The sequence below is a fragment of the Bidens hawaiensis genome, unplaced genomic scaffold (genome assembly GCF_021521415.1).
Source record: "Bidens hawaiensis isolate Kalapana, Puna unplaced genomic scaffold, B.hawaiensis_p1.1 tig00013293_1, whole genome shotgun sequence".
Taxonomy (NCBI): domain Eukaryota; kingdom Viridiplantae; phylum Streptophyta; class Magnoliopsida; order Asterales; family Asteraceae; genus Bidens; species Bidens hawaiensis.
The window spans coordinates 6,515-32,950 of NW_027492124.1; the positions used below are offsets into that span (position 1 = coordinate 6,515).

The 26,436-nt window shown below is 37.8% G+C and overlaps 1 protein-coding gene across 1 annotated transcript; it reads right to left on the reverse strand.

Annotated features, from left to right (window-relative positions):
* Positions 1-18,219: 18,219 nt before the first annotated feature.
* Positions 18,220-25,948, reverse strand: LOC143543741 (wax ester synthase/diacylglycerol acyltransferase 11-like). The gene is made up of 8 exons (XM_077035996.1): positions 25,697-25,948; positions 25,173-25,602; positions 20,080-20,216; positions 19,677-19,743; positions 19,491-19,582; positions 19,195-19,395; positions 18,478-18,615; positions 18,220-18,388 (listed from the first exon to the last, which is right to left on the reverse strand). Exons 1-8 carry the CDS (start codon positions 25,946-25,948, stop codon positions 18,236-18,238), a joined length of 1,470 nt encoding a protein of 489 aa, XP_076892111.1. The 3' UTR covers positions 18,220-18,235.
* Positions 25,949-26,436: the final 488 nt, after the last annotated feature.

Here is a 26,436-nt window from a genome sequence, read left to right on the forward strand (position 1 = left end):
GAGAGACCCCGTTCAGCCTTACCTATGGCACTGAAGCCATGGTCCCGGTCGAAATTGGTCTACCCTCACCAAGGGTCTTGACTCAACCAGAAGACAATGATGCGGAAAGACGGTTAGACCTTATGCTAACCGAAGAACGCAGAGACTTAGCCGCGGCGCGTGAAGAGAATTACAAGCGACAAATGCAAAAATACTATAACACGCGGGTAAAACTCTGCAACTTCAATATCGGAGACTACATATTGCGTAACAACGAGGCTTCGAACCAAGAGCGCCTAGGAAAGCTGGCCCCGGTCTGGGAAGGGCCATACATTATCAAAGAAGTTTTGGGAAAGGGCGCATACCGGCTCTAAAGGCTCGATGGCACCCCCATCCCAAGAACATGGAATGGAGCTCAATTACGCAAATGTTACATGTAGATCAATTCCAAACTTGTAAAGAAAAGGCCTAGAGCCACTTCTAATGGAAATGATTCTCCTTTATCACATTGTGTTGATAGCCTTACCTTTATACTTATGAACTTTCCACACTGATATGCCGGTATTCACCGCATAAATAAGTATGGGAAGAAGTAAGTCGTTGCGTGTGGAAGGCGGAAAAACCCGCATAAACACAAAAACGGTAAAAATTTCTAAGGAAAAGATGAGGAAAACCTTCACGCAGGTCAGATATAGGTAAAGTTTGGCCATCCTACTAAGTGAAAGTGACGGTCTTACCCGCACAATCAGGATAGAGGAAGCAAAACTTTAACTTATTATCTACCACGTTGACAGGTTAACTTATCCAAAACACTTAGAAAGTTGCTAAGTTAAACTAAAATATGCATGAATAAAACATACAAGGTTTACAAGGCAAGGCATTAACAAAAACATTTATATTCCATAGAAATTCAAAGATTACAAGAATGGCTGGGCATCTACCCGCCTACAAAAATGTAAATCTATCCTAGCGGTTGGAAGGGATCTCAGGGTTCAAGCTTCAGGACCACTCCCTCCAAACCCGCTTGAACCCGCACCATCAGTTGGCTGTGGCGGTTCAAGAAAAGCCTTGAGAATAGTTAGCCCTTCATCAGCAGCAGCAATCTGGTTCACCTTCTCCACCACCGGATGCGAGAAGGCAGCATACTGGTTCACTGCTTGGTCATAGGCAGCTTCAGTGTCCACGTCGTATAGAGGAAAGTTGGAAGGCGGAATGCCCTTCTCAACAAACCCCAGACCAAGCAGGAAACCAGCCTTTTCCCCATCCTCATGAGAAGCGTTGAGGGCTGCGCTCATAGCATCGTCATATAATGTGTTCGTGAAGATCCAATGCACAACCTACAAAATAAAAATATATATCAACTTTCCTAAGTATAAGGAAAAGCGTAAAAAAATTATGAAGCTATGCATACCTGAGGCAACGCTTCTCGCAGAAGCCACTCCTTATTTGTCAGAGCTTCCTGGAGGGCAGCTTGAGCTTGATCACGGGCGCGTTCGTCTTCATTTCTGTTAAGGTTGGCAAGCAGCACATCCTTAGCAGCAGCCTCTTCAACGCCCTTCAGCTTACGCTCAGTGTGGTCAAGCATACCCTTCTGATCCAGAAGCTCTTGGAGCTTCTTGGCGTCTTCTAAGGCCAAGGCATCATGAGCCTGCTGGAGCTTCTCTAATTTGGCTTTAAGCTCTTCATTTTCAGTGCGTAGAGGCTCAGCAACAGCTTCAGCCTTGGTGGCCCTCTCGGTCGCGTTCTGTGCGGTTTCCTTGGCCAACCGAAGCTGTTCGTTAACAGCTTGGGTAGCTTTGGAACGAGCCTCGTGCCGGGCCTGAACCTCGACCTCGAGGTTCTTGAAGGCCTTCTCCTTTTCCGCGGCAATGGCGGCAAGTCTCTTATTCTCCTCCCGGATCGCTCACGCCTGAGCCACTTCCAGGCTACGCGCCGTCTTTAACTTGCCGTTTTCACGAAAGAGCAACTCGACGCGCGGCTGCATCCGGGCAAGGAGTATTCGGAGCTCATTGGTTAGCCTACCCTCTTGGTAGCTAGCCATGGCCTCCCCCAACGCACCGCTTGGGGCGGCGTGGCGCGCCCATTCTACGCAGTCCACAGCCGTTCGAAGGGTTGTTCCCCGGCGGATATTCCACCGTGGAACATACACGTCATTGGAATCTGAAACTGCAAAAACAAAAAACAGTTAGGAAAAAATGATATATATAAAAAAAATATATAGGCCAAAATAACCCTACGCACCTGTAGGGTCGACAACAGGCCGGTAGCCGCCAAACCCATCACCCGAACCTAAGGGATATCCATCCAAGAGGTCAGGGAGATGGGAAGGAGGCAGAGATTGGCTAGAAGCCCCAACCCTGAACATACCTGATGAACCGGCCATGGACGAGGTAGTCGCCGGTGCCGGAGGAGGCATGGTTGAAGCCGCCGCGGTAGAGACCATCGGAGGTGAACTCACTGGAGGTGAACTCACAACCATGGCCGCCGCTGCGGAAGAGCCCGCAGAAAAAATCACCGCCGGCTCAGTGAAGGATGCGGTGAAGATGGCACTGACAGCCGGCGGAGATGATGTCACAATTGGAACAGTTGCCTCAACGGGATGAGCAACTGAGCCAACACTGCAAACAGGCGCAGCTGCCTGGGTCATCGCCTCGGGTAGGTTGACCAAACCTACCGTCGTGGGTCCAGAACTGCTCCTTCCCGCACCACTTTGGAATGCGGTTGCATCTACGCCTGCATAAAGATAACAATATTAAAAACAATGGCGGAAAGAAATGCGGGAAAGATAAATAAAAAGTATACTTACGGTTTTCTTAATCTTGAAGGTCCTGACAGGCGGGGACGAACCCGATGGAACTGGCCTCTTCATGCCAGTCACCATCGTAACAGTTGGCTGCTCGGAGGTGACAGCTGTCCCAACCTCCGAGACAATTGTCTCACCACCACCAGGGTTCCCCGCCGCCCCCTCGCTTTCAGTCTCGGAGTCAGACTGATCTCCTAGGTCGACGGCGGAGGTAACCTTCGCCTTGCCCTTCACGGCGGCAGCTTTCTTCTTCCTCACGAAGACAGGCCCATCTGCGGATTCCTCATCAGAAGATGACAAAATTAGAGGAACTCCAGCAGAAGTCTGAGCATGCAGAGGGCGAGGATTAAAGAATCTCTTACCTGGCCGCATGGCGCTCAATATCTCGTGGCCCGGCGGGTAGACCTCCACGAACCTATCCGCCGTTTGCTCCAAAATGGGCAACTCGTTCTCGTCGAGATCACGAGTACCCAGTCGAGCGGGACCACCAGTTTCCCGCGGTTGCAGAAGCGATTGCAAGTTGTTTCCCTCTAAAAATAAAAAGACACAGTTAGAAGAAAAACCCTAAGCCAGCAAAAAAGACGGAGCATACCGTAGGGAGTAGAATTCAAACTGTATTCAAGGATGATAGGTACTTGCGGCGTCCCAGAACCGGCATCCTTCCATACCCGGATCATCCCGAGCATCACCATCCCAGACTCCGCAAAGCGGTAAACCGGAGTCTGGATCTGGGAGATCTTGGTAAACCATTCCGTCTCCTGGTAGTTGGAGGCGTGAAGGTTGGGGAGTGCTCTCCCGTTCTTGAATGTCATCACAATGGGGACGACACGGGCAGAGATGTAGAAGAACTCCCGTTTCCAAGATCGAAGACTGCGCTCGGTAGCGCAGATCTTCAAACCCTTGATCCGGGTGACCAAGGTATACCAGCCTGGATGCACCTCCAGGAGTAGAAGGCCATCAGGCGGTCGACACGGGGCTCGATGCCCAGAATGTGGCACACCCATTCAAAATGGCGGACCTTAGCGATCGCCATTAGGTGTACCTCCGTCAAGTGTACACCGTGTTTCTCCAAATCACGGTATACAAACTTCGTTAATGGGAATCTGAGATTCCCATACATGAAGAATGAGGCATAAACCCCTATCTTGCCCTTGGGGGCATCATACACCGTATGGTGAGGCTCTGGAAACTCAGGCTCGTAGGGCTCGAGCATGAACTTCTTGATGATGTAGTGATACAAATCGACAGAAATAACACACTGGCACTCGCCAGCAGTACTCTTATCGTCCTTGTCAGACGCGGACATCGGGTTCTCAGGGTATACGTCGGACTCTTCGGAAGTAACCTCAGGATCGTGAACGGAAGACATATTTTAAGGTAGGAAAGAGAACGATTTCAGGAGAATGCTCGACAGAAAAGTTAGAGTATTCTCCGGAAATCGCTTAGAAAAAGAAGAGTGAAGTGAAGGTGTGAATTGAAATGCACCCTCTCCCCCCTTTATATACTCATCGCAATGAATGCGATGAATTTAATGCGGAGGAGAGAGGAAGCGCAGGTGCAATGAAATGGCGACACGTGGAAAGCGCAAGCTGGCAACAGCTGTCGACAGGACGCGTGCCGTAAAATTCGCGCCCACGCGCCCAGAAACTATCGCCCACGCGCTTGAAAAAGCGTCTGGAATGACCATATACTGTCACGTCGCCATAACTTCCTGCACATCCTGAACTGTCAGAAGAAACCGTCGGAAGACGCTAACGTCCCTTCAACAGTTTGGACTGTTCTTATCCTTTCACCAACTCTTCGAATTGCAAAAAGATTCAAAAAGATTCAAAAATAAGATGGAATATACCCCCTCACCTTGGGAAGCAAAAAACCATAAGACAAGTACGGGTACAGTGTCAAGGCGAAACCCTTCACATACTTAGCACTTGCAGGGAATTGAAGCCAAGAAGGATCTTGTGGGCCATGCTTGCGGAAAGGAAAATAACACCTCCGCATGGCGGGAACGTTGACAACTAGATTGTTTGAAACTTCAAGGTGGAATTGGTAGTTTAACATAACTGATCACTATGTCCAAAACTACCAAAACCTCGTGAAGAGTCTATACAAGTGAAATTCAACGCTCCCGACTTGCGAAGAGGTTAAACACCTACCCGCATCATAACCAAAGATTAGGCAGAAAAGTCGGGAATTTCTGCAAGTGACATTAGGAAAACCGCGGGAAGAAAACCCCTTGCTTAAAGTCCAAAAGTTCACCTCACTTATTAACAATTCATGTGAACAATGGACTGGGGGGACTTGAAGAGGTAGGTCCCCGCAAAGCCCAGTTGGCCCCGTAAGACACACCTTGAAGAGGTACGTCTGCGCAAAGACTAACTGGTCCCGCAGGACCCACCATGCTCAGAGAGATGAAGACCTTACACGCAGTAAGCCAGCTGTTCCCGCAGGAAAGCCTCCCTTGGTACAGTACCCTGCCTGTTCCCGCAGCTATGGATACAAGCCAAGAAGGAAGGCTACCCGCACTAACGGTAAGGCTACACGCATAAGGCACTAACTCTTATACTTCAGCAATGTCACCGGAAGAAGGAATGAGCAAGGCGGGAATATCCCGCCCAAAAGAGCCAGTCCGTACGCTTCTGGAAGATCTTTTGTACTATACCTGCCAAGGTATGGACAAAATAGACAAGATCTGACCAAAGCTGCCCATGAACCAATCACAGGGTGACAGCTCACCGACAATAGTACGAGGAGGAGCACGCTCTAGTACAAAACGTCACTATCAGCCGCTGCCTACCCACCAGCTCCCATCGTGGCACGTACATAGCCCGTAGTTGGTGGAAAAAGAATAGTATACAGCCGGCCATGTCACTATCAGCCGCTGCCTACCCACCAACTCCCATCGTGGCACATACATAGCCCGTAGTTGGTGGAAAAGGAATATTATACAGCTGGTCGTACCTGCTTGGAAACCTACCTTCGGCTATAAATACTCCAACACCTTGGAACGGTATCATGATCTTATCTTCTCTAGCTATTTCTCTCAATATACACTTATATTCAGAGCAATCTAGTCTGATTCTCACGCCGGAGGGTGGTCACAAGGAGGAACCCCCCCCCCCCCTTCTCAGTGACGAGCTCACGGTGTCTGTTTTGCAGGTCAAGAAGAATAACCATCTTTGCCGGACCTAACCCTCGTGGGAAACATCTACCTAACCCTAAGATTATCCATAATATGCAGGGGTCTTTTAGTGTTTCTTCAAGTACCAACATTTAATATCATTAACGATGGTTCGTACAAAGGCAACAAACTTGAAATGCAAGAGTTTATGATGCTTCTGGTTTGGGCTAGCTTTATCATTAAAAGAAGCCTTGATGATGAGTGTTGAAGTTACCTTGAAGGTATTTACTTTCATGCCATTATAATTTGTTCTTAGTTGTGCTGTATAGTTTTATTTATATATTGTTTTAGTTTTCAGCTGTAAATTAACATAAATATGATTAAGATGCACTAATGTTGGCGATGAAGGTGGATTTGCTCCATGACATTCAGGTTACTTGATTCTAAATCCAAGTTGATAAGAATTTTTAAAGCCTTTTACTATGTCGCTCTTTTAACCTAAAAGTATTTTTTTTTTTCATTTCAAATCATATTATTGCACTTGTTCACGTAAACAAAGAAGCTTTGAGCTTTTAAAGACTGTAAAATCAAAAGCTGGTTATAATGGAAATGTCAAATGTGTCTATTTTATTGGTGACAAATTTAAACTTATGATTCTTATTAATAGATATTGCAAGTTTTTATTGGAATGGACGTCGTTGCATTTGAGTTCTATGAAAATAAAGATAAAACGTTTGATCTGAATTTCAAAGTAGAGGTATAACTTCTAATGATAGTGACAATTTTAACTTTTGATCCTTATTAATAGAGTTATTGCTGGTTGTTATTGGAATGGACATCGTTGCATCTGTATTCTATGAAAATAAAGATAAAACGTTTGATCTGAATTTTAAAGTAGAGGTATAACTTCTATGATGGTTCTGAGAAGATGTCATGTGACAATTTAAAAACTGTTTACAGATCAATATATATCAGTATGTATAACAGGGGCAGTGGGCAGTGAGTGACAATTTAAAAACTGCTTACAAATAAATATATATATCAGTATGGCGTTCGTGCAGGTAGGCCGTGAATAAATCATGTCATGAGATGCAAAGAAGAGAAATATTGAATAACATGTGAGAATTTGCTTAATTGAGTATTATTGTTTTGTTAATTAGTCTATTTCTTAAGGTGCTTGAAAAACATAGACTAAAAATATGATTGCGTAAGGTACAGAGTTGATTGCACCATACTTGCGACATCGTTGGACGCTACTCTGTCATTTCTCATGCTGACCTACGTAATGATTGTTTCGCAATATTTGATTTTGGCTATAGAGGCTCTGCCAGTGTGAGGTTTCACGGGTTAATTTGTGGTCAATAACAACCTTTTTTTTCTTACTTGTTGGTAAATATAACTGCCATTGAGGCATTGAAATTTCTAAATTGTCCTTTATACACAGTTCAAGTGGGCCAAAAACAAAAGAGGGCTAACATAAACCAGGTTACTTAATTTTAGCAAAAATTTATTGTATTTAGTTCTTTCTTTGATTGCAATATGTTACTAAAATCTATTTATAGTAATTTCTCTATTGTTTCACCATGGATTGAAAGTGGTAAATCTACAAGAAAAAGTGTGAAATTAATTTGTATGCTGAAGATTGAGAAAAACCGAAGATGTGTGGGTTTTTACTACAAAGTCTTTCACCTATTACATGGGTTAAATCAATATTTGAGGTTTTTTAAAACCATAATGAGTTTTTATTGGGCTGCCCAAATTAGTGAAGCCACTACATTAGTGGAAATATTTAGACATCATAGGTTGGATAAATTGGATTATGTCCGTCTAAATGCAGCCATTGGCTTATGGTTATGCAATGTGTTGAAAGAAATTTCGTAGAGAACCCAAGCTGGTCACATTTGTTATTGCAAAAGGTTTGGCAAAAGAGTATTTTCGGTATCAAGAAAAAGTTTAGAAGAATTGGTTAGTTTCGAAAAATGGTATACGACATGTTTGGTCTAAATCTGGTTTTTTTTCTCCTTGTTGGTTGCTTTAGTAAGTTTGAATTTTTGGTCAAAATGACCAAGCTGTTAACCGGTCGGTCAACAATAATTTTCATATCAACCAACAAGTGGGTATTTTTGTGTAAACACTGATTACATAATTGTCATCGAAAATATTGGTTAGTTGGACATAATTTGGTTTGGTCAATTCGGTATACTGCATCATAGTAATTGGTCTCGTGTTAAACCCCAGTACCATTACAAACCGAGTAGCAACCTAACCGAATATATGTTGCGTTCCTGTCGCGAAGGATGGCTCTTTTGCTATAACACATAATAATAACTTAATTATGTTCGACGATTACTTAGTAACAAAACTTATCTCTCCTTTAATTTAGCTAATCACGTAGTTTAGCTTGTTTTCTTAAAAAACACAAAACTTAAAATATAAACCAATTAAGAGTAAGATTCGGTAAGAACTAACCCAAAAACTATTTATGGTGAAGAAAATACTTATATAATTCATGCATAATTTAGTGTATGACACCAGGTTACTTTTAACGTTAACATAGACGGTCTATTTCAGGGCGTTAAAAATTCCTTATTACCTTTTGTTCTATGGTAGAATTAAAAAAAATTATTTTTTTCCATGTTTTCATTTTTTTTTTAAATTTTCAAAACAATTGTTGTCAACGATAAACTAACATATTAGGCTTATTTATGAAGAAAGACATAAGAAGGCAAAGCCTCGTAACAAGGAAAACAAAGCACTACTCATGATCACTCCAATATTATGTTAAAGCTCAATGAACTTGTGCATATGCAATAAAATGTAAAGAAAATAGCTGACATATTGTGACGGCCTTTGTCAGTAGCCTTGTTAGTATGCAAAATACAAGTATGGCTAGGCTTGTACCATCGTATAATATGAAACCACTAAAAACAAACGAACATAATTGAACAAACATAAGCGATCATAAAATTACAAAGTTAATGAGTTAAACGACTTTTGAATATGTGGCTAGGGTTAATGTCTTAGGGGGTTAACATATTACATATTTAATCATTTCAAAATTTTATAAAAAATACATAGTTAATGAGTTAAACGAACGAACATAAGTTTTATTTTAAAAATCTCAAATAAAAAGGAAAAATCAACTTTGTTTTTCTTTTTATAAAACATTGAAATGAATGAGGATCTTCTAATGCATTTTATTTATTGATTAAAGCGAAGATGGATCAATATGGTAACCCTAAAGCTAATGTGATGGCTATGACTTATAATTTAAGTTAATGAGCCGCACAACATGTGTTGAGTACAAATTTTGTTATACCAAATGTGGGTACCATAATGAACGAAACTTTTTACCTACCTAACCTCGTTGCATCCCCACCACAACATGCGGCCTTTTTTGAATCATAAAGGTTTCCATGGTGGTTTTAAAATTTATAGCAGGTCAATTTGGATATTTAAAAAACCAAGCCAAATTGAAAATAAATAATCTCACATTTTATGTATTGGCCGATAGTAATCTCACCTTTAAAAATCACTACCAATGGTCCAACCTTTCAACTATTTTTGTCTCAATGGACTTCCGTTAAAAAACACATAACGTCATTAAGTTTTTTTGAGTTCCAAACCGATGTTTTAGAGCTTTTGATAGGAAGAAGTTACGAGTCGACTAATGTAAAATTTATCTCGAAACGGTGATTCAAATGGCTTGATTTATGCTAATTGAAAATTCAAACACGTGAGTTGAAAAACTCTTTCGTCGTTTGGATCACCACTTTGAGATACATTTTACATCAGTCGAGCCGTATCTTTGTGCCTCTCAAAAGCCCTAAAACATCGGTTTGAAACTCGGAAAAAAACTTAATGGCGTTAAGTATTTTTTAACGAAGATCCATTAGTTGAAAAGTTGGACCATTGGTCGCGATTTTTAAAGGTGTGATTATTATCTGCCAATGCACAAAATGTGAGATTATTTATTCCCAATTTGCCAAAAACAAAAGAAAATTTGTGCATTAAACAATATATTATTAACCTTTAAAGTCATTTTTATAAAATTGATTTATAGCCTGGGAAGCAAGTCCCGATCGGCTTGTGAGGTAAAGTTTTATATTTTTGGTATGGTATGCATGTGTATTCAAAGTTATACCATAAATGCCATCTTGTTGGCAAAGAAGTCATTTAACTAGCATGGTATAACCAGTTGTGTTTAATTTCTTAGTTGCAAATTTCCAACAAAAAAAAATTTTGAATGATAATATTCAAGTTTTGGTATTAACTTGGACAAAATTTTGTTACAGTTGTTAAATATGACATTGTAAAAATGATGTGAACTACCCTTTGAGTCCACTAATATCTTTATGAAGATTGCATATGATATTGTGTATGGTGCCTTTGCTACTTTGCTCACCAACCCTATGAAAGATGTAAAATTGAAAACATGCCAAGAATTACCAAATCTTCTACGACTGAAAACTTTATGTAAAATTGAAAACATAAGCGATCATTATTTTTTTTATTTTTAAATCAAATTCCCTAATTTAAGTAGGTAAAATCATTGTTGATTGTGGGTTTTGTGAATTCTAATTAGCATAAATGATTGAATGTGTGTTAATTGGTGAGTAGTTAAAGTTTAAATTTATCTAGGAGATGAAAGAGATACTCATATTAAAGTGAGTAAGTTTTCGGTTAATGAATGGTAAAAGGGTAAAGGGGTGGACACACGTGAGTTGGTTGTGCACACGCATACTGACATATGCATATATATTGGATTGATGATGTTATAAAGTAACTGGTACTTAACTTGTAGAAACAAAAAGTTTTTATTTGGTGCCTTACAAACTGACAAGCAAGAATATTTACAAACATATCACAACACAAGATGTATCCACTATATATTCATATATTAATATTTTAGTGTGCACCCTCGATACGAGGAGGTAACTTGTGCGAACCCGCAGCAACGCGCGGGCACTTTTGTTAGTTATGTAAAATAGTAAAGTATATTTATATTTATATTTTAATTATGTATTTAATAACACAAAGAAACCTTTTTAAATCTTTATACTCCTTATATATATATATATATATATAGTTTTAACAGTGATACGAGATAAACAACAAATAAAATGTCGGTGTTATATAAAAATACGGATTAACTATTATATCTATATTATTAATAATATGATTTAAATGGTTCAAAACATAATCAATTTGATTTTAACAAAAAATAGAAGATCAAAACGAGTCTGGAGGGACTCGAACTCGAACCTGTGCCCTCCATCCTAGAACCCATTAACACACACACGCAAGACCAACTGAGCTAGCTTGAAACTGGTTACGAACACCCAAATAAAAATTATAAACAGCACAGACACAACCCAGTTTAAAGTATGAACCCTAGAACCTTTAATCGATCTATCCGTTAAACGTTTGATCGATTGAGGTTAGGGCTAATATAAAGCAGACAACGAAGAGTACAGGGATATACAATTACCTTTAATGCTTTTTAAACAATGGTTAATTGACGTGAACAGTGGCCGGCCCTAAAACGATCAAGAACGGGAACGAAAGACGATGATAATCTAATTGGTTAGAGGGGTTTGATTGGCGAGGTTTAGGTGGTAGTATCTACGGGTTTAATTGAAATTACATAAACGATTTACTATATAACGAAGGTGGTTTAGGGTCAGTTAGGTTTAACACATTGCAGATCTTGATTTTTATTTACTTAACATAACAAGGGTGTCGGTTAGGCCGATTTAAGGAAGGTATATCACATAGTTGATTCAATTTCCATAAACATGACGAAAATTGAGGTCCAAGACATGCCAAATTGAAATCGGGTTCGTGAAACGGGTATGGATCTAAGGGCTGGGTTTTGGATATCCATATTTGATGGGTTATAATATTAATTTGCACACTAGACCCTAAAGATTGAGGGTGGAAACAGTTTGATGTTAAAGTTTAAGTTTGGGTTAATTTTGTCAAAATATGAAAGTAATATTATAAAAATAAGTAAATAATTATGAAAAAATATTATAGTAAGGAGTTGACTCAATAAACGCGATAAAATTTCCCGAGCATCGAATTGAGTCGGGCATTTAATAAAATTATTGATTCGGAAAACCCGAGTTGTTACAGAGGATCTGGTGGTTGATTAAGGCAATAAAGGGATTGGGCTTCTTATTTAATACACGGCCCAAACTCGAGCCCAAGCCCAAATTACAAACCCGAACCCTATTACACTCCGAACACTCGATCACACCGTCACTCAAACACTTAAAACATATAAACTCGATTACAAAATAGATGGACAAACGTTGCAATGCCTTGAGTTATTTATAGTATAATTAACAATAATAAAGATCCGATCGCGTTAAGAATCGAACACATTATCCTTATATATGTATATGTATAAGTACCCGTGAGTTAGATGTGTGAGTATAAATATACGCATACACGTACCCACGTCATTATACGCCCAAAGAGTAATCTAGGATGTTAAGCTAAAATATAAAAGAAAGAAAAAGGAATATTAAATAATTAAAAGCCGTATACACTAGGATTTATATAAAATAATCTAAGTATAATGTAATACAATGACCATAGATTACTCCCGACATAGAACCAATATTAATACGTGTACCCTATATACAGTTAGCAGGGCACAATTAAGAAGGGGATTACGATAAACGAAGAAAGAAACAGGATCCAGGTGACTTTCTAGCCCCATTCCTTGTTACGTTTTCGGGGTTGTGTCTATACTCGATGTAATTAGTTAATACACTTACCTTAAGTGGTAAGTGTATTCTATATATGATATAATGGATAGATATGAATGATTGCTTGTCGGTACGTGAACGATCTTCGGATATTGCGCGTACTGTCAGGTTATAAATAAAGTTATGAATGTTATATGTAATGTATGGATAACGTATGAACTTTATGAATGAATGCTTGTCAGGACGTGAACGATCTTCGGATATTGCACGTAACGACAAGGAGTATGATTGTTAAATAAATGATGTGAAGAACGCCTAGAGTGTTCTTATGCTACGATGTAATTGGTGTATATGCAAATAAGTGTATGCAGGTACACGGACGGTAAATGAGTTCTCCGTCTAACGTAGTAAGTTAGGATGTGTAACACCCCGGCTAAAGCGGAAACGCCTGAGTGTGGTGTACAGATTGCTCAAAACACATGTGACACTATTAAGTGACAATATAATCATTAATTCATTCCAAAGCATCAAGTACACAAATTATTTCAAATGAACAAACACAAAGAAGAAGGAACAAAACAAATGTCTTCTTATTTATTATTTAAATAACCTAACTTCTAGTATCTTCGCCAATTCATCCTCTAACGAAAGTACCTGTAGCATATATATAAAATAAAGTCAACTAACTGAATAGTTGGTGAGTTCACACAGCTGAAAAATAATATGTAAAAACCATACAATTCCATGAAAACTTGTGAAAATCACATAAGGGTTCTTTAAACTAGAAACAATGGTCCATGAGTGTAAAGAATAAATGAAGGTCTTTTCCAGTTGGGATTGTGCACCAACGTACTCAGATCGGAGTCCCTTTTCCACCAGAAACAAATGGTCCATGGGTGCAAAGGGGGGCGTATGATCATACTTATCGAAGAAATTCATGCACGTAATATTTGAGCACGTAACAAGTAAACACACAAGTCAATTATGCGAATTGTAGTTTGTAAATAATAAATAAACGAAATTGAATTTTGATAGGATATATATGCTACCCCCAAAATAGTAAAATGGTAAAAAGGGGGTGTGAGAAACTCACCTTTGAATTGGAATGACAAACTTGAAAAATGAAACGAAAAGCGCGTTATATTAAACCGAATGATCGAATCTCGCGAGCTAAAATAATAAACACGATAATTACTAACTAAATAATGGAAAATAAAAGGTTGGTTTTAAGGTTCGTGGATGTTTGTTTATGTATATACTTTTACTTATTTTATAGTATTGTAATATTAAGGTTTAACGGATTTTAACGATTTATTATTATAATATTATTTATAAGTTTTATACTAAATTTGTATATAATAATGTTACGGAATTTTAGTGTTATCGGTATGATTATTAGTATAAGTGTTTGTTGATTTAGAACTTATGAAGTTACAACGACACTATATCTATTATCTATATAATTATTTAACGAGTTTTAACGAGCGGTTTGGGTTTGTAAAAGTTGATACGTGAAAGAAAATGCTAACGAAAATTAAAAAACTTTTATTTATTTATAAAACTAACTTTATTTATTTTGTATGATATATATATATATATATATATATATAATTTATTATAACTAATAAAAATAGTTTTCAAAATAAAATAAAATGGGCCTGCTGTGACCCGGGTTCGAACCCGGGTCTTCATGACCACATACAGCATACCCAACCACTGGACCAAACAAATTTTTTTGTTATAAGATGAAAGCAAATAATTATAAACGCAAACCCAACTTCATCTTCTTCACATAAACCCTAGGTTTTTAATTCTCCAAAATTATTTCAAGTTTGATTGATTTAGGTTAGGGGTTTTGTTATACGGCCAAAAACAATACTAATACATATTACAATTACCTTCCAAGGTTATGATTTGACAGAGAACCGTAAGTTGGCCGGAGTGTGATGATAAGAACGAATTGATTATATAAACGAGTTTGTTAGTATGATTTTATGTCTGTAGCAAGTTTAGAAGAAGATTAGGGTGTTATTTATAGCCTCAATTGATCCGTTGGATGATTAATTCGCATTATTGATAATGTAATTATAATCCGATGGTTTAAGGTTTAAGATCCGAACGTTGTAGGGTGTTATTACGCATAATGGGTCTTGATTACGCATTAATATGGTGGAGAAACGAGTTTATAACATTAAAATTTGATTAAAATGGCGTTTTGAAGTGGTTTAAAGGTCGCCAGAATTTCTGGTCGCCGGCCGGAATTTTCCCTTGCCGGAAAAACGTGGGAAAGAAGGGGGAAGGGGCTGGGATTTTATTTATTATTATTTTAAATTAATTTTACACTTTCAACCCTTTAACTTTCATATTTCTTTTAAGTATAATTTGAAGTATATTTATATATTAAACCTTGAGCTTTAGAAAGTGTTAGAAATGGAAATAACAGTTTAATGAATTTGAATTTATTTTCGTATTATACTTGATAGTTCGTGACTCGCTTAATTAAAACTTTAAATATCGGAGTCTTGTAAATTAAAAGAAACGAATAGTAAACGATTGAATTATAACTTGAATTATCGAGAATATTATATAGATAATAAACAAAATATACAAATACACCGAGACATCATAAGACGAAAATTGAAATCTATATTTATGTAAATACATACATCTATGAATAAAAACCAAAAATTTAAAGCGGGTCGGATTTCCGGGTTTGAAAAGTAACGAATGTTATAGGATGGTAAATCACTCTAACTTCCGTTGGATATAGACTTGGCATGTGATGGCGTAGTTAAGGACTGTGGACCTTATACGAGTTATAGATGATATAGATGAGAACGTAGTTAAGGACTGTGGGCCTTATACGTACTTCGGATAGGATCCAGCATAGAAAAGGACTGCGGACCTTATACATGTTGTAATCGTATTGTGGTAGCATAGGGGAGGACTGTGGACCTCGTACGTGCTATGAACTAGGTTGTGGCATAGGAAGGACTGCGGACCTTGCACGTGTTGTTATTGTAGGATGGTATAGGGAAAGACTGCGGACCTTGCACGTACCATAAATGGTGAACACAGGTAAGGACTGCGGACCTTTTGCGTGTTCACGACCTTGAGTATAGGTATAGACGGTGGACTATGAACATATTCTCGGTAGGCTGAGGTAGGTAATAGTTTGTATGCATAAGTGTATGTTGGAAAAGTAACAGGTTAAGCACGGATATGTATCTTCGGATATGTATGTATGTATGATATGTGTATGTATTGTATGCCACCTGATTAACTAGAACCCACTCAGCGTAGATGACTTTTAGTATGCACGCAGCTGAGTAAATTGGGACAGCTAACTTGAGCGGACACCTGGTGGGCGAATAAGAGACTGGCATCTAAAGACTCAAGATGTTTTAATGTTAATTAACGCTTATTTTGAAAGACAAGAATGTTTAACTAAGACGAGTTATGAATTATTATGTAATGTTTTATGAAAGTTTTTATTTTTCGCGAATGTTTTTATTAACTCTGATGATTAGATTTATGTTAATGTGTAAATCCAACGTCCAAATGTGAGGTACCGGTAACGGGGCCTTACAACATTGTACTAGCGGAAAATTTTAGTATGTAATCCACCGAAAAATGTACGTATTTCCATGTGTAAGACATTAATTTATGGGTCGTGATACTATACATTATGATGTATTCATGATGCCATTTAACATTATAGTTATAATTTTATAGATCTTAAGAGTTATTTTGAATATCTCATAGAAACTAGATTAGTGTTAGGAAAAAACGAAACTATAATAACTCTAGTGATAGCATTTATTTAAATGAGTTCTTGATTAATATAAGAGACATTATGTTAGACTCATCCAATTTGTTGTGTTCTAGTTTCTCCTATAGCACTTTATCATAATACAGCGGCAAGATTGTCATATCAGGTTTTGAGGGATGATCATAAGCCAATAAGAGCGAAATTTATGGAAACTCTTTAACAAAAATTCTTAGGTTTTGTAGATTAGATGGGATACTAATAGAAGGAAGTTATAGTGAGCAATGTTATGAGGTATTAAAGTAAAAGACAGACTAAAATTTATGATCATCAGATTAATGAAAGATCATTATTGTAGGGATCTTATATTTTATTGAAGTTGTGATATGTCCATTATTAACATCAAATTAATAGACTATATTAAATTATACTTAAAACAAAAAATACATCATATTTGAGTATAATTAAAATTTATTTAAGTAGGTGTGCAAAAAAATTGTAACAGTTGTTTTGCTATATAAATCACCTTTGTGCAAAACCTTTAGGTAGAAATGAGACAATTATTTTAATTATTAAAAAGTTAGCTTTAATATATATAAATGTAACACATCACCTTTGGACAAACGTAAGACATTTAGATTATGTTAGGCAAAACTAACAAAGCTTGTAATTAGACCTGAATATTATGGTAGATATAAGACATCACCTTTTGACATAATTGATACATCAAAATCATTCAAGTTAAGTTTTTTATATTTTGTAACATTTTATAAGATTTAATTGTTTACCAGAAAATTTAATTAGTTATTAGCAAACAGTTTACATGTATTAGTTCTTGGGAAAATATAAGTTCTCAGGAATTTTTAGGTTCTTGGAACATGTCTATGGGATAATGTTTTCGGAATTATGGGTTTTAGTGTGTTCGGGTTTTATGAGTTCTCGTTAAATAATGAGTGTTTACGGGTTTTGCTATGTTTTTGGAAATTCTGGAACCGACAAACTGTTTTAACTCGTGTACATTTTTAACCCGTGAATAGTTATGACCCGTAAATTATTATAAGCGATAAGATCTGGTTCAACTTTTAAGGGATTGACTTTATCTTCATGATTTAGTTATTTTACAAATTACATATTATTCAGATTTCGATATTATTTTTAGCAAAAATTAGGAAAAAACAAATCCTTATTTGAATTCTAAACCAAAATATATGTGTTAATCTTTGTAAAAAAAGTTGGTGAATACAAAGAACATCAACGAAAATTAACCGTAACTTAACCTTAAATTTATGATATCGAAATTTTGATGATGATTTCGAAAATATGTTACAGTTAAAATATGGTTATTAATGGGTTTGTTGATTTAAACATACATGTCAAAATCAGGTAATGGAAATATTGAAGTCGCTAGTCTTGATGAAACTGGTCGAGATAAGCTAGTTTGAGAATAAGGTTAAACTTAGTTGGAAGTTTGATTTAATTGTGAGGTTTATATATTTAAGTCATTGGTTTAATGGCTTAATTTGTTGTTGAGTCATAGTAGGTTAGGATAGGTCATGTTTAAATACCGAGTTATGTTTATTTGTTCATATGTGAGTGAGTTTGATTCATATAAGAAAAGAGTCGTAGAGCATTTACCACAAAACCTTATTGTTTTCCTACAATTTATTGATTTGCCTATTCGTGTGTGTAATCTTGGCCAATAGATGTATGTATATGAAAGCCTAAAGGATATTCTTATATATTATTACAGTATATTGATCATGGATCAATATATTTATTTCATGCATGACGCAAAAATACACACATATAAATAAGTTACTAGATATATAACACTACTGCTTATTTATTTAACAACTTGCGAGTTGAACAGAAGCTTTAATGTCCCGAAGGGAATCTTCAAGATCGTCGCAAAGCTTGTGAGGGTCTGGTATAGTTTCTTCATCAGCTGATATGATAAATATTACTTTGTCCATGTAACTAACCACATGAATCATGAGTGCCTTGAATGAATTACGAACGTTGATTAGAAATTAAATTTGAGTTCTCCAGACTACACACATATAAATGTTAATAATACGATGAAACTTACATTTGGTTGGCCATAACAACTCGGAGCAATGTATGCAACTTTATGTCCAAAAAAAGTGATTTCTTCTTGGGGTCCGGGGACATTAGAGAACCATAGTGTTGTGTTGTAGAAAACTTTATGATTCAGTTTCCCTGCAGCCTGTTTTTCATGGTTTGTTGTTTTAAACAAAAGTTAATCTAAATAGCTTGAAAAGTGTTTACATGTATGGTATTAGCATATAAAGTTAATAAAAGTAATAAAAGTGTAAAGTGAAAAATTATATTAATTGTAAAAATTCCTCAGATGTTTAGATACATATTTCGTTTTAGGATTTCTAATAGATTAAAAATATCAGTGCGCAATTGATTTTTTTCCTTTTTTTTTCAAATCCAGGTCGATCTCAGCTGATGAAGAAACTATACCAGACCCTCACAAGCTTTGCGACGATCTTGAAGATTCCCTTCGGGACATTAAAGCTTCTGTTCAACTCGCAAGTTGTTAAATAAATAAGCAGTAGTGTTATATATCTAGTAACTTATTTTATATGTGTGTATTTTTGCGTCATGCATGAAATAAATATATTGATCCATGATCAATATACTGTAATAATATATAAGAATATCCTTTAGGCTTTCATATACATTCAATCACTTATCCCATCTATTAGACATTCAATCAAGGATCAAGCAAAACTTCTGAGGTATGCATTTGATCGAAGTTCATAAGAAATTTAAGTACCTTTATGCCAAACAACATTATGAATAACTTAGTAAAGAAGTAAGTGAACAAAGGCTCCAAAGAAGCCTTCTTGTGTTCTACTATGGCCTTTGCATCTCGAACATAATCTAAAGGATTGTTTTTGAATCGGATGTCGAATGGAAGTAATGAATAACCTATCTTGTTTCCCCATGTCCCAACGGCATCTGTATCAATGAAATCCTAGAAACACATAAATAAGTTATTAGAATTTGTACAAAGATTGAGTTGTGCAAGTTATTAGAAATGAACTAGTATGCATGCGACTGCGTACTCACATCGATCCTAGTAGTTGCTCGAAGGTTGAAGAAAAAGGTAGCACGAAAGCGCATGTTATCCGGAATATCATCCCTTTGATTATCTATTTCATCTGTGATATCATGGTTAAAAAATTAGATGATTCTTGAAGCTAAGAGCTATACATATTTCAAAGATGTTTTGAGGTTTCAAATACAAAAACATACTATATCTCCCACGTAAGTAGCGATAGAATCCAGCTTGTGTGACTCCAAGTACTACATCGTTCAAAGTCTACAAAAAGATATATATACCAATATATACATATATAAATATATATGTTAAAAAACAATCTACCCAATCACGGACTAAACGAAACAAGAAAACTTTTTGACTGGATTTATAACTAATAACGGTCTGTGTCTATATATACAGACACACAAAGTTAGAATGTTCAGATAAATAATTTTGTTGTGGAGGTTCAATTAAACAATCTGGATTGAATGCGAGTCAATCCTATCAGTATATAATTAAAGTGTGACCCAGTCACTCTTTACTAATTTGTTATTATAAATAAAGTAGCATTTTATTTCATTCATGTAATTTTCAAGTATAGAATAAAAAACTTACCACGTTCATAGCTCTTTTTACGAACTTAACGTCATCAAGGCTTACACTTCTAACCACAAATCGCCTAGCCCTATGCTCCACACCTTTTGAACCTTTCATCGGTGTTTTTGTGTCTTGTAGGAACATTGCAGTCAATACTGTTAGAAGAATTGGTGGTAAAGAGAAATTTAGGGGATCAGTTTTTTATAATCACATCATCTCCCAAATTAAACCCACAATTACAGCCCCCAACAGCTTGCAACTTCCATATATGATCATATGTAAAATTGTATATATTGTCTTTCCTTCAATGTAAATCATATGAAAAAAATATCAATGAAAAACAACTCTTGAAATCATGGTATCAGAGCAGTGTTTCTGATTCTAGGAACAACCTGCTCATCATCTACAAACCCATCTTCAAAACCAAACCAGGCTGCCATGTCCGAAGACGGTAGCCATGGTTCAGACCTTTCAATCCAATTAGCCAATCTCCTTAAGAATGGCCTTAACCATTCACCACAAAACCCAAAACTTTCTGATAGCCTTCAGATCAACTTGAAACTCAACAGCCAAAACTATGCCTTATGGTCTCGAATGATTCGAGTAGCCATCGGTGGAAAATCAAAAAACTTGTTGAAACATCTTACCTCAAATTCCCCAGACCCAACAGATGAGACATATGAGCAATGGGAACAAGACGATCTAATCGTGTTCTCGTGGCTCATACAGAACATCAAACCTACTTTGGCAAGCAACCTCACCGAGTTTCCCACTGCCAAAATATTATGGGATGCTCTTGCCGTCACGTATAGTAGCGGCAAGGATAAACTCCAAACCTACAATCTTCACGTCAAGGCCAATGGAATCAAGCAGAATGACTTGTCGCTCGAAAATCTGTGGATCGCGCTACAAGGAATATGGGGCGAGATCGACCGGATCGATCCAAATCCGATGAAGTGCCCCGAAGACATTAAAATCTATACCAAACTCAGGTCAGATACAAAATTATTTCAATTTTTAAGTGCCCTTGATCGGAAGTACGAGCCCATAAAAAGGGAATTACTCCGATTAGAGACTCTTCCTTCCGTTGAAGAAGCATATGCTTCGGTTCGAAAGGAAGAAGCCCATCAAAACATCTTGGGCACAAACCAGAACACAGAACAAATGGGTGTTGCGGCGGGGCTCGTAGCCTCCGGATCGGAAAACCCTAACGGGTCCGGTTTGATTTCGAAGGGCTCCCGGCGACCACCAAACGCCAAACCAGATAAAAGCCATCTAAAATGCTCCCACTGTGGTATGCTTAAACACACCAAAGAAGAGTGCTTTAAGATTGTTGGATACCCCGAGTGGTGGAACGATGGTCACAAAAAGGGGGCTAAGAATACCACGTCGGAGAAAGGAAAAGCTGCCGTGGCTACGGGCAACACTGAAGGTGCTACCGGCGCAACCGGCAGCAACGATGGCGGGTATGGCTTTGGCGGTGTTGCAACGGCGGAACAGGGAGAAGAAGGGCTGACAGGTATCGGGTTTGAGGGGAAACTCTCAGACCCCTCTTTTTTATCCTTTAACTTTCCAGAAGACACCCTCAGAAAAGAAACAAATACAGAAAACACCCCCCTTGAAATGGGAAATGCAAAAATAGCAGGGAATTCTCTTGAAAAAAATGAATGTTGGATATTTGATTGCGGTGCTACTGACACAATGACATATGATTTTTCAGATTTGGTTTCACGCACAAAACCTAAAAAAAATCAAATTCAAACTGCAAACGGTGAAAAAATGGAGGTTAAATATGGAGGAACTATTGAAATCTCTCAAACCTTGAGATTATCGAATTGTCTTTATATCCCAACATTGTCACATAAGCTTTTGTCAATAAGTCATGTGACAAAGGAACTCAATTGTACTGTCCTAATGCACCCAACGTTTTGCATATTACAGGATATCAGGACGGGCATGATCATTGGGCGTGGCACTGAGCGACAAGGGCTATATTACGTGGACGAGGTGACCCAATCCGGTACAGTAATGCTTGCTCATGGAACTGCAAACCGGGAAGCTTGGTTATGGCACCGAAGATTAGGACACCCCTCTACAGGGTACTTGCACATTTTATTTCCCAAGTTGTTTTCTTCAAAACATGCTTTCAAATGTGATACATGTGTTCTTGCAAAGAGTCATAGGCAAACGTACAAGCCTAACAATACTAGAGTTGATTTACCATTCAGTTTAATACACTCTGATGTTTGGGGCACTGCTCCAACTATTGGAGGGCAAAGTTATCGTTTCTTTGTTTTGTTTGTGGACGATTGCACGAGAATGACTTGGGTTTATTTTTTAAAAAACAAATCTGAGGTGGTAAGTAAATTTGAAATTTTTTATGAGATGGTCAAAACCCAATTTAAAAGGGAGATCCAAATTCTCCGCTCTGACAATGGTGGTGAATTTGTCAATACACGCATGAAGCAATTCCTTGAAACCAAGGGAATGATTCATCAAACATCATGTGCACACACCCCAGAACAAAATGGAGTGGTAGAACGAAAAAATAGAATTGTGCTAGAAATTACTCGAGCATTATTGATTGAGTCTCAAGTACCAACGTATTATTGGCCTGAAGCGGTTGCTACCGCAATTTACCTTATTAACCGTCTCCCTACCAAAATTCTCCGACTAAAAACTCCCATGGAAACCCTATCGGAGCTCGCAAAAATTACTCCACCACCAAACCTTGAACCTCGTGTGTTTGGTTGCTCCATGTTTGTCCACATACCAAAGGCCAACAGAAACAAACTTGCCCCGTGTGCAGAAAAATGTGTTTTTGTCGGGTATGGTATTAACCAAAAAGGATACCGTTGCTATAACCCAAAAACAAAACACATGCATACGACCATGAACTGTGACTTCCTCGAAGCAGAATACTATTACTCCCAACACAGCAGTCAGGGGGAGAGGGAACATTGTGACACGCTGAGTTGGTTACAATCTGCCTAGTTATCTGAAGAAGAAGAAGAAAAGGTTCACAACAATCTGGATGAGTCACCTCCCACAACTGAGTCACCTCCCACAACTCATGATGAATCAACTAACAGTGCCCACGCCAACGATCATACACCCGCCAACCTGATATCTGAGACAACTAGCGGTGAACAAGATGAACCACCCAGTCAGACCCAAGATGAATCACCCAGCTTGATCAATGAAGAACCAAATGTCGAAAGATATACTTTGCCTCCCAGAGTAAACAGAGGTGTTCCCCCAAAACGGTATACCCCGGAAAAAGAACCCAAGGGCTCGAGATATCCTATGGCACATATTGCGGTAGGAAATCTTGAGAAAGAATCTAAAGAGTTCGAGACATCTCTGTACTCCGAAGTCATCCCAACCACACTTGAAGAAGCCCTTGAATCAAAAGAGTGGGTAGACACGATGAAAACAGAAATGGATGCCCTTGAGAAAAATGACACATGGAAAAGGTGTACTCTTCCTCCTGAGAAGAAAGCGGTAGGATGTCGCTGGGTCTTTACCATAAAACACAAGCCAGATGGAACCATTGAAAGATACAAAGCCAGACTGGTGGCTAAAGGGTATTCGCAAACATACGGAATTGATTATTCCGAGACTTTTTCTCCGGTTGCTAAGATTAACACCATTCGAGTTCTTTTCTCAATAGCAGCAAACGAAGAGTGGCCACTTCACCAATTCGATGTTAAGAATGCTTTCCTCCATGGAGAACTCAAAGAAGAAGTATACATGGAAGCTCCTCCAGGTTTCTCAAAAAATTTAAACAAGGAGAAGTATGTTGTTTAAAAAAATCACTGTATGGGCTTAAACAGTCACCTCGAGCCTGGTTCGGGAGGTTTACATTGGCCATGAAGTCATATGGATATAAGCAAAGCAACTCGGATCATACCCTGTTCCTAAAACAAAGAGGAAAACTTGTCACCTGCTTGATTATTTACGTGGATGACATGATAATCACCGGAAATGACAAAGAAGAAATACTGAATCTAAAAGCAAACTTGGCTTCAGAGTTTGAAATGAAAGACTTGGGGAGACTTAAGTATTTCCTCGGAATTGAAGTCTTACGATCAAAACATGGAATTTTTATTTGTCAGAAAAAATACATCCTTGATTTGCTAGCAGAAACAGGAATGATTGATTGTAAACCAGCAGAAACTCCGATGATTGCAAACCAGAAACTGTTTATGGAAGAAGGAGCTAAGCTAACAGATAAAGGAAGGTATCAAAGGCTAGTTGGGAAGTTAATCTACCTATCTCATACTCGCCCAGATATAGCATATGCTGTAGGGGTGGTAAGTCAATTTATGCATCAACCACAAGAGTCCCATATGGAAGCGGTCTGGAGAATAATCAAGTATTTGAAGGGAACACCTGGACATGGAGTTCTATTTAAACCAAACGGGCATCTCAAGACTCAAGTTTATACAGATGCAGACTGGGCAGGAGATCGAGGAGATCGAAGGTCTACCTCTGGCTACTTTACTCTAGTAGGCGGGAATCTTGTTACATGGAGGAGTAAGAAGCAGAAGGTAGTGGCTCTATCCAGTGCTGAAGCAGAGTTTCGAGGGATAGCTTGTGGTATAACCGAAGCTTTGTGGATACAGAAGCTCCTTAAGGAAATTGGTATGTCCATTGAAGAGGCTAGCAAGGTTTTGTGTGACAACAAAGCAGCTATCCAAATATCAGAAAACCCCGTTCAACATGACCGGACAAAGCATGTGGAAGTGGATCGACATTTTATAAAAGAGAAATTAGAAGCAAAAATTATTGAATTACCATTTGTTCGGTCTGAAGATCAATTAGCAGATGTCCTGACCAAAGCCGTCAATGAAAAAATCTTTACCAACTGCTTATCCAAGCTGAATTTCGGAAATCCTATTATTCAGCTTGAGGGGGAGTGTTAGAAGAATTGGTGGTAAAGAGAAATTTAGGGGATCAGTTTTTTATAATCACATCATCTCCCAAATTAAACCCACAATTACAGCCCCCAACAGCTTGCAACTTCCATATATGATCATATGTAAAATTGTATATATTGTCTATCCTTCAATGTAAATCATATGAAAAAAATATCAATGAAAAACAACTCTTGAAATCAAATACAAACATCAAAAGAGCGACAAAAGAGTTCCAAAGAACCCTAAGTCTACACCAAAGGCTAGCTACTTTAGCCACACCTGACTTGTTGTTCCCTGGAAGGGTAGGTAGAGCCTCTGGGTCGGAAACTTTACGTGTACAAGCAAGTAGGAGATTCATCAAGGACATGCCATCACCAAGAGAATGATGAAAACGGAAGACACAAGTGCCTTCAGTTTCTGAAGTCTTAATATCGAGGATGTGGAGATCCCACAAGGGTTTTGTGTGTTCAATATGTGACTTGCTGAGGTTGGAGATGTAATCTTCAATGAACTTTTCGGGTGATTCCATGTTTGAATTAAGTTCCGGTATAATCACATGGTCATCTATGTTTACATGTGTTGGAATCCATTTCATGCACCCGTTATCTTTGTCCATCACCTATATTTTGAAACATAAGAATTAAAACGGTTAATATATATATGACGAAAAGATGATCGTAGCATGCATAACATGCACAAATAATGTACTTCACCTGCAAGCTTGAAAAGCGGCGATTTTTTAAGAAAGTATGAACCAAATTTTCTTTGAAAACATCGGGATGAATTTTTGTTTTTGTGCCCATGATGCCAATGATATAGACATTAGAACCAGGCTCATGAAACAACTGAGCCATAGGACTTAATGGTTGGTCATGGTCCTCTCCTTTCTTAAAACCCTCAAATGTTTCTCTGTTTTTGGTGGTTTTAATACTTCTAAGAGTGTTCGAATTTGGAATGCTATCCATGATCTTTTTTTTTTTGTGGTAGAATACGAAACTTGTGTATATTGGTACCAAATAAACCCCTTTAAATAGATGGACGGGGCTGCAATGTTTCTTGTAAGCCCAAAAATTAGTGGTGCTAATTCGCCCACATGGATGTTCTTTGATAGCAACAACAAACATTTCCTAAGTTGCTAAAACAAGTGTTCAGTTTATTGTTTTCAAATCTGTATTAAAAATGAGAATCATGGCAAAAAAGAAAAGTTACCAACTCATTTACAAGAAATCGAACGCATGGTGAATTATTATTATTTTTTAAATCTCCTGGTTTTCACTTACATGGGTAACTTTCAAATTTCTTAAAGTTAAACAGAAAGCACCAACCTAAAATACATATCGTTGTATCAAAGCAATAGCCACATATATATTTGAAAACTCGTTTTTTTAATTTTCAATTACCGTTACATTAGTATAAATATGCCATTTGTGAAGTCATATACGTACGTTAACAA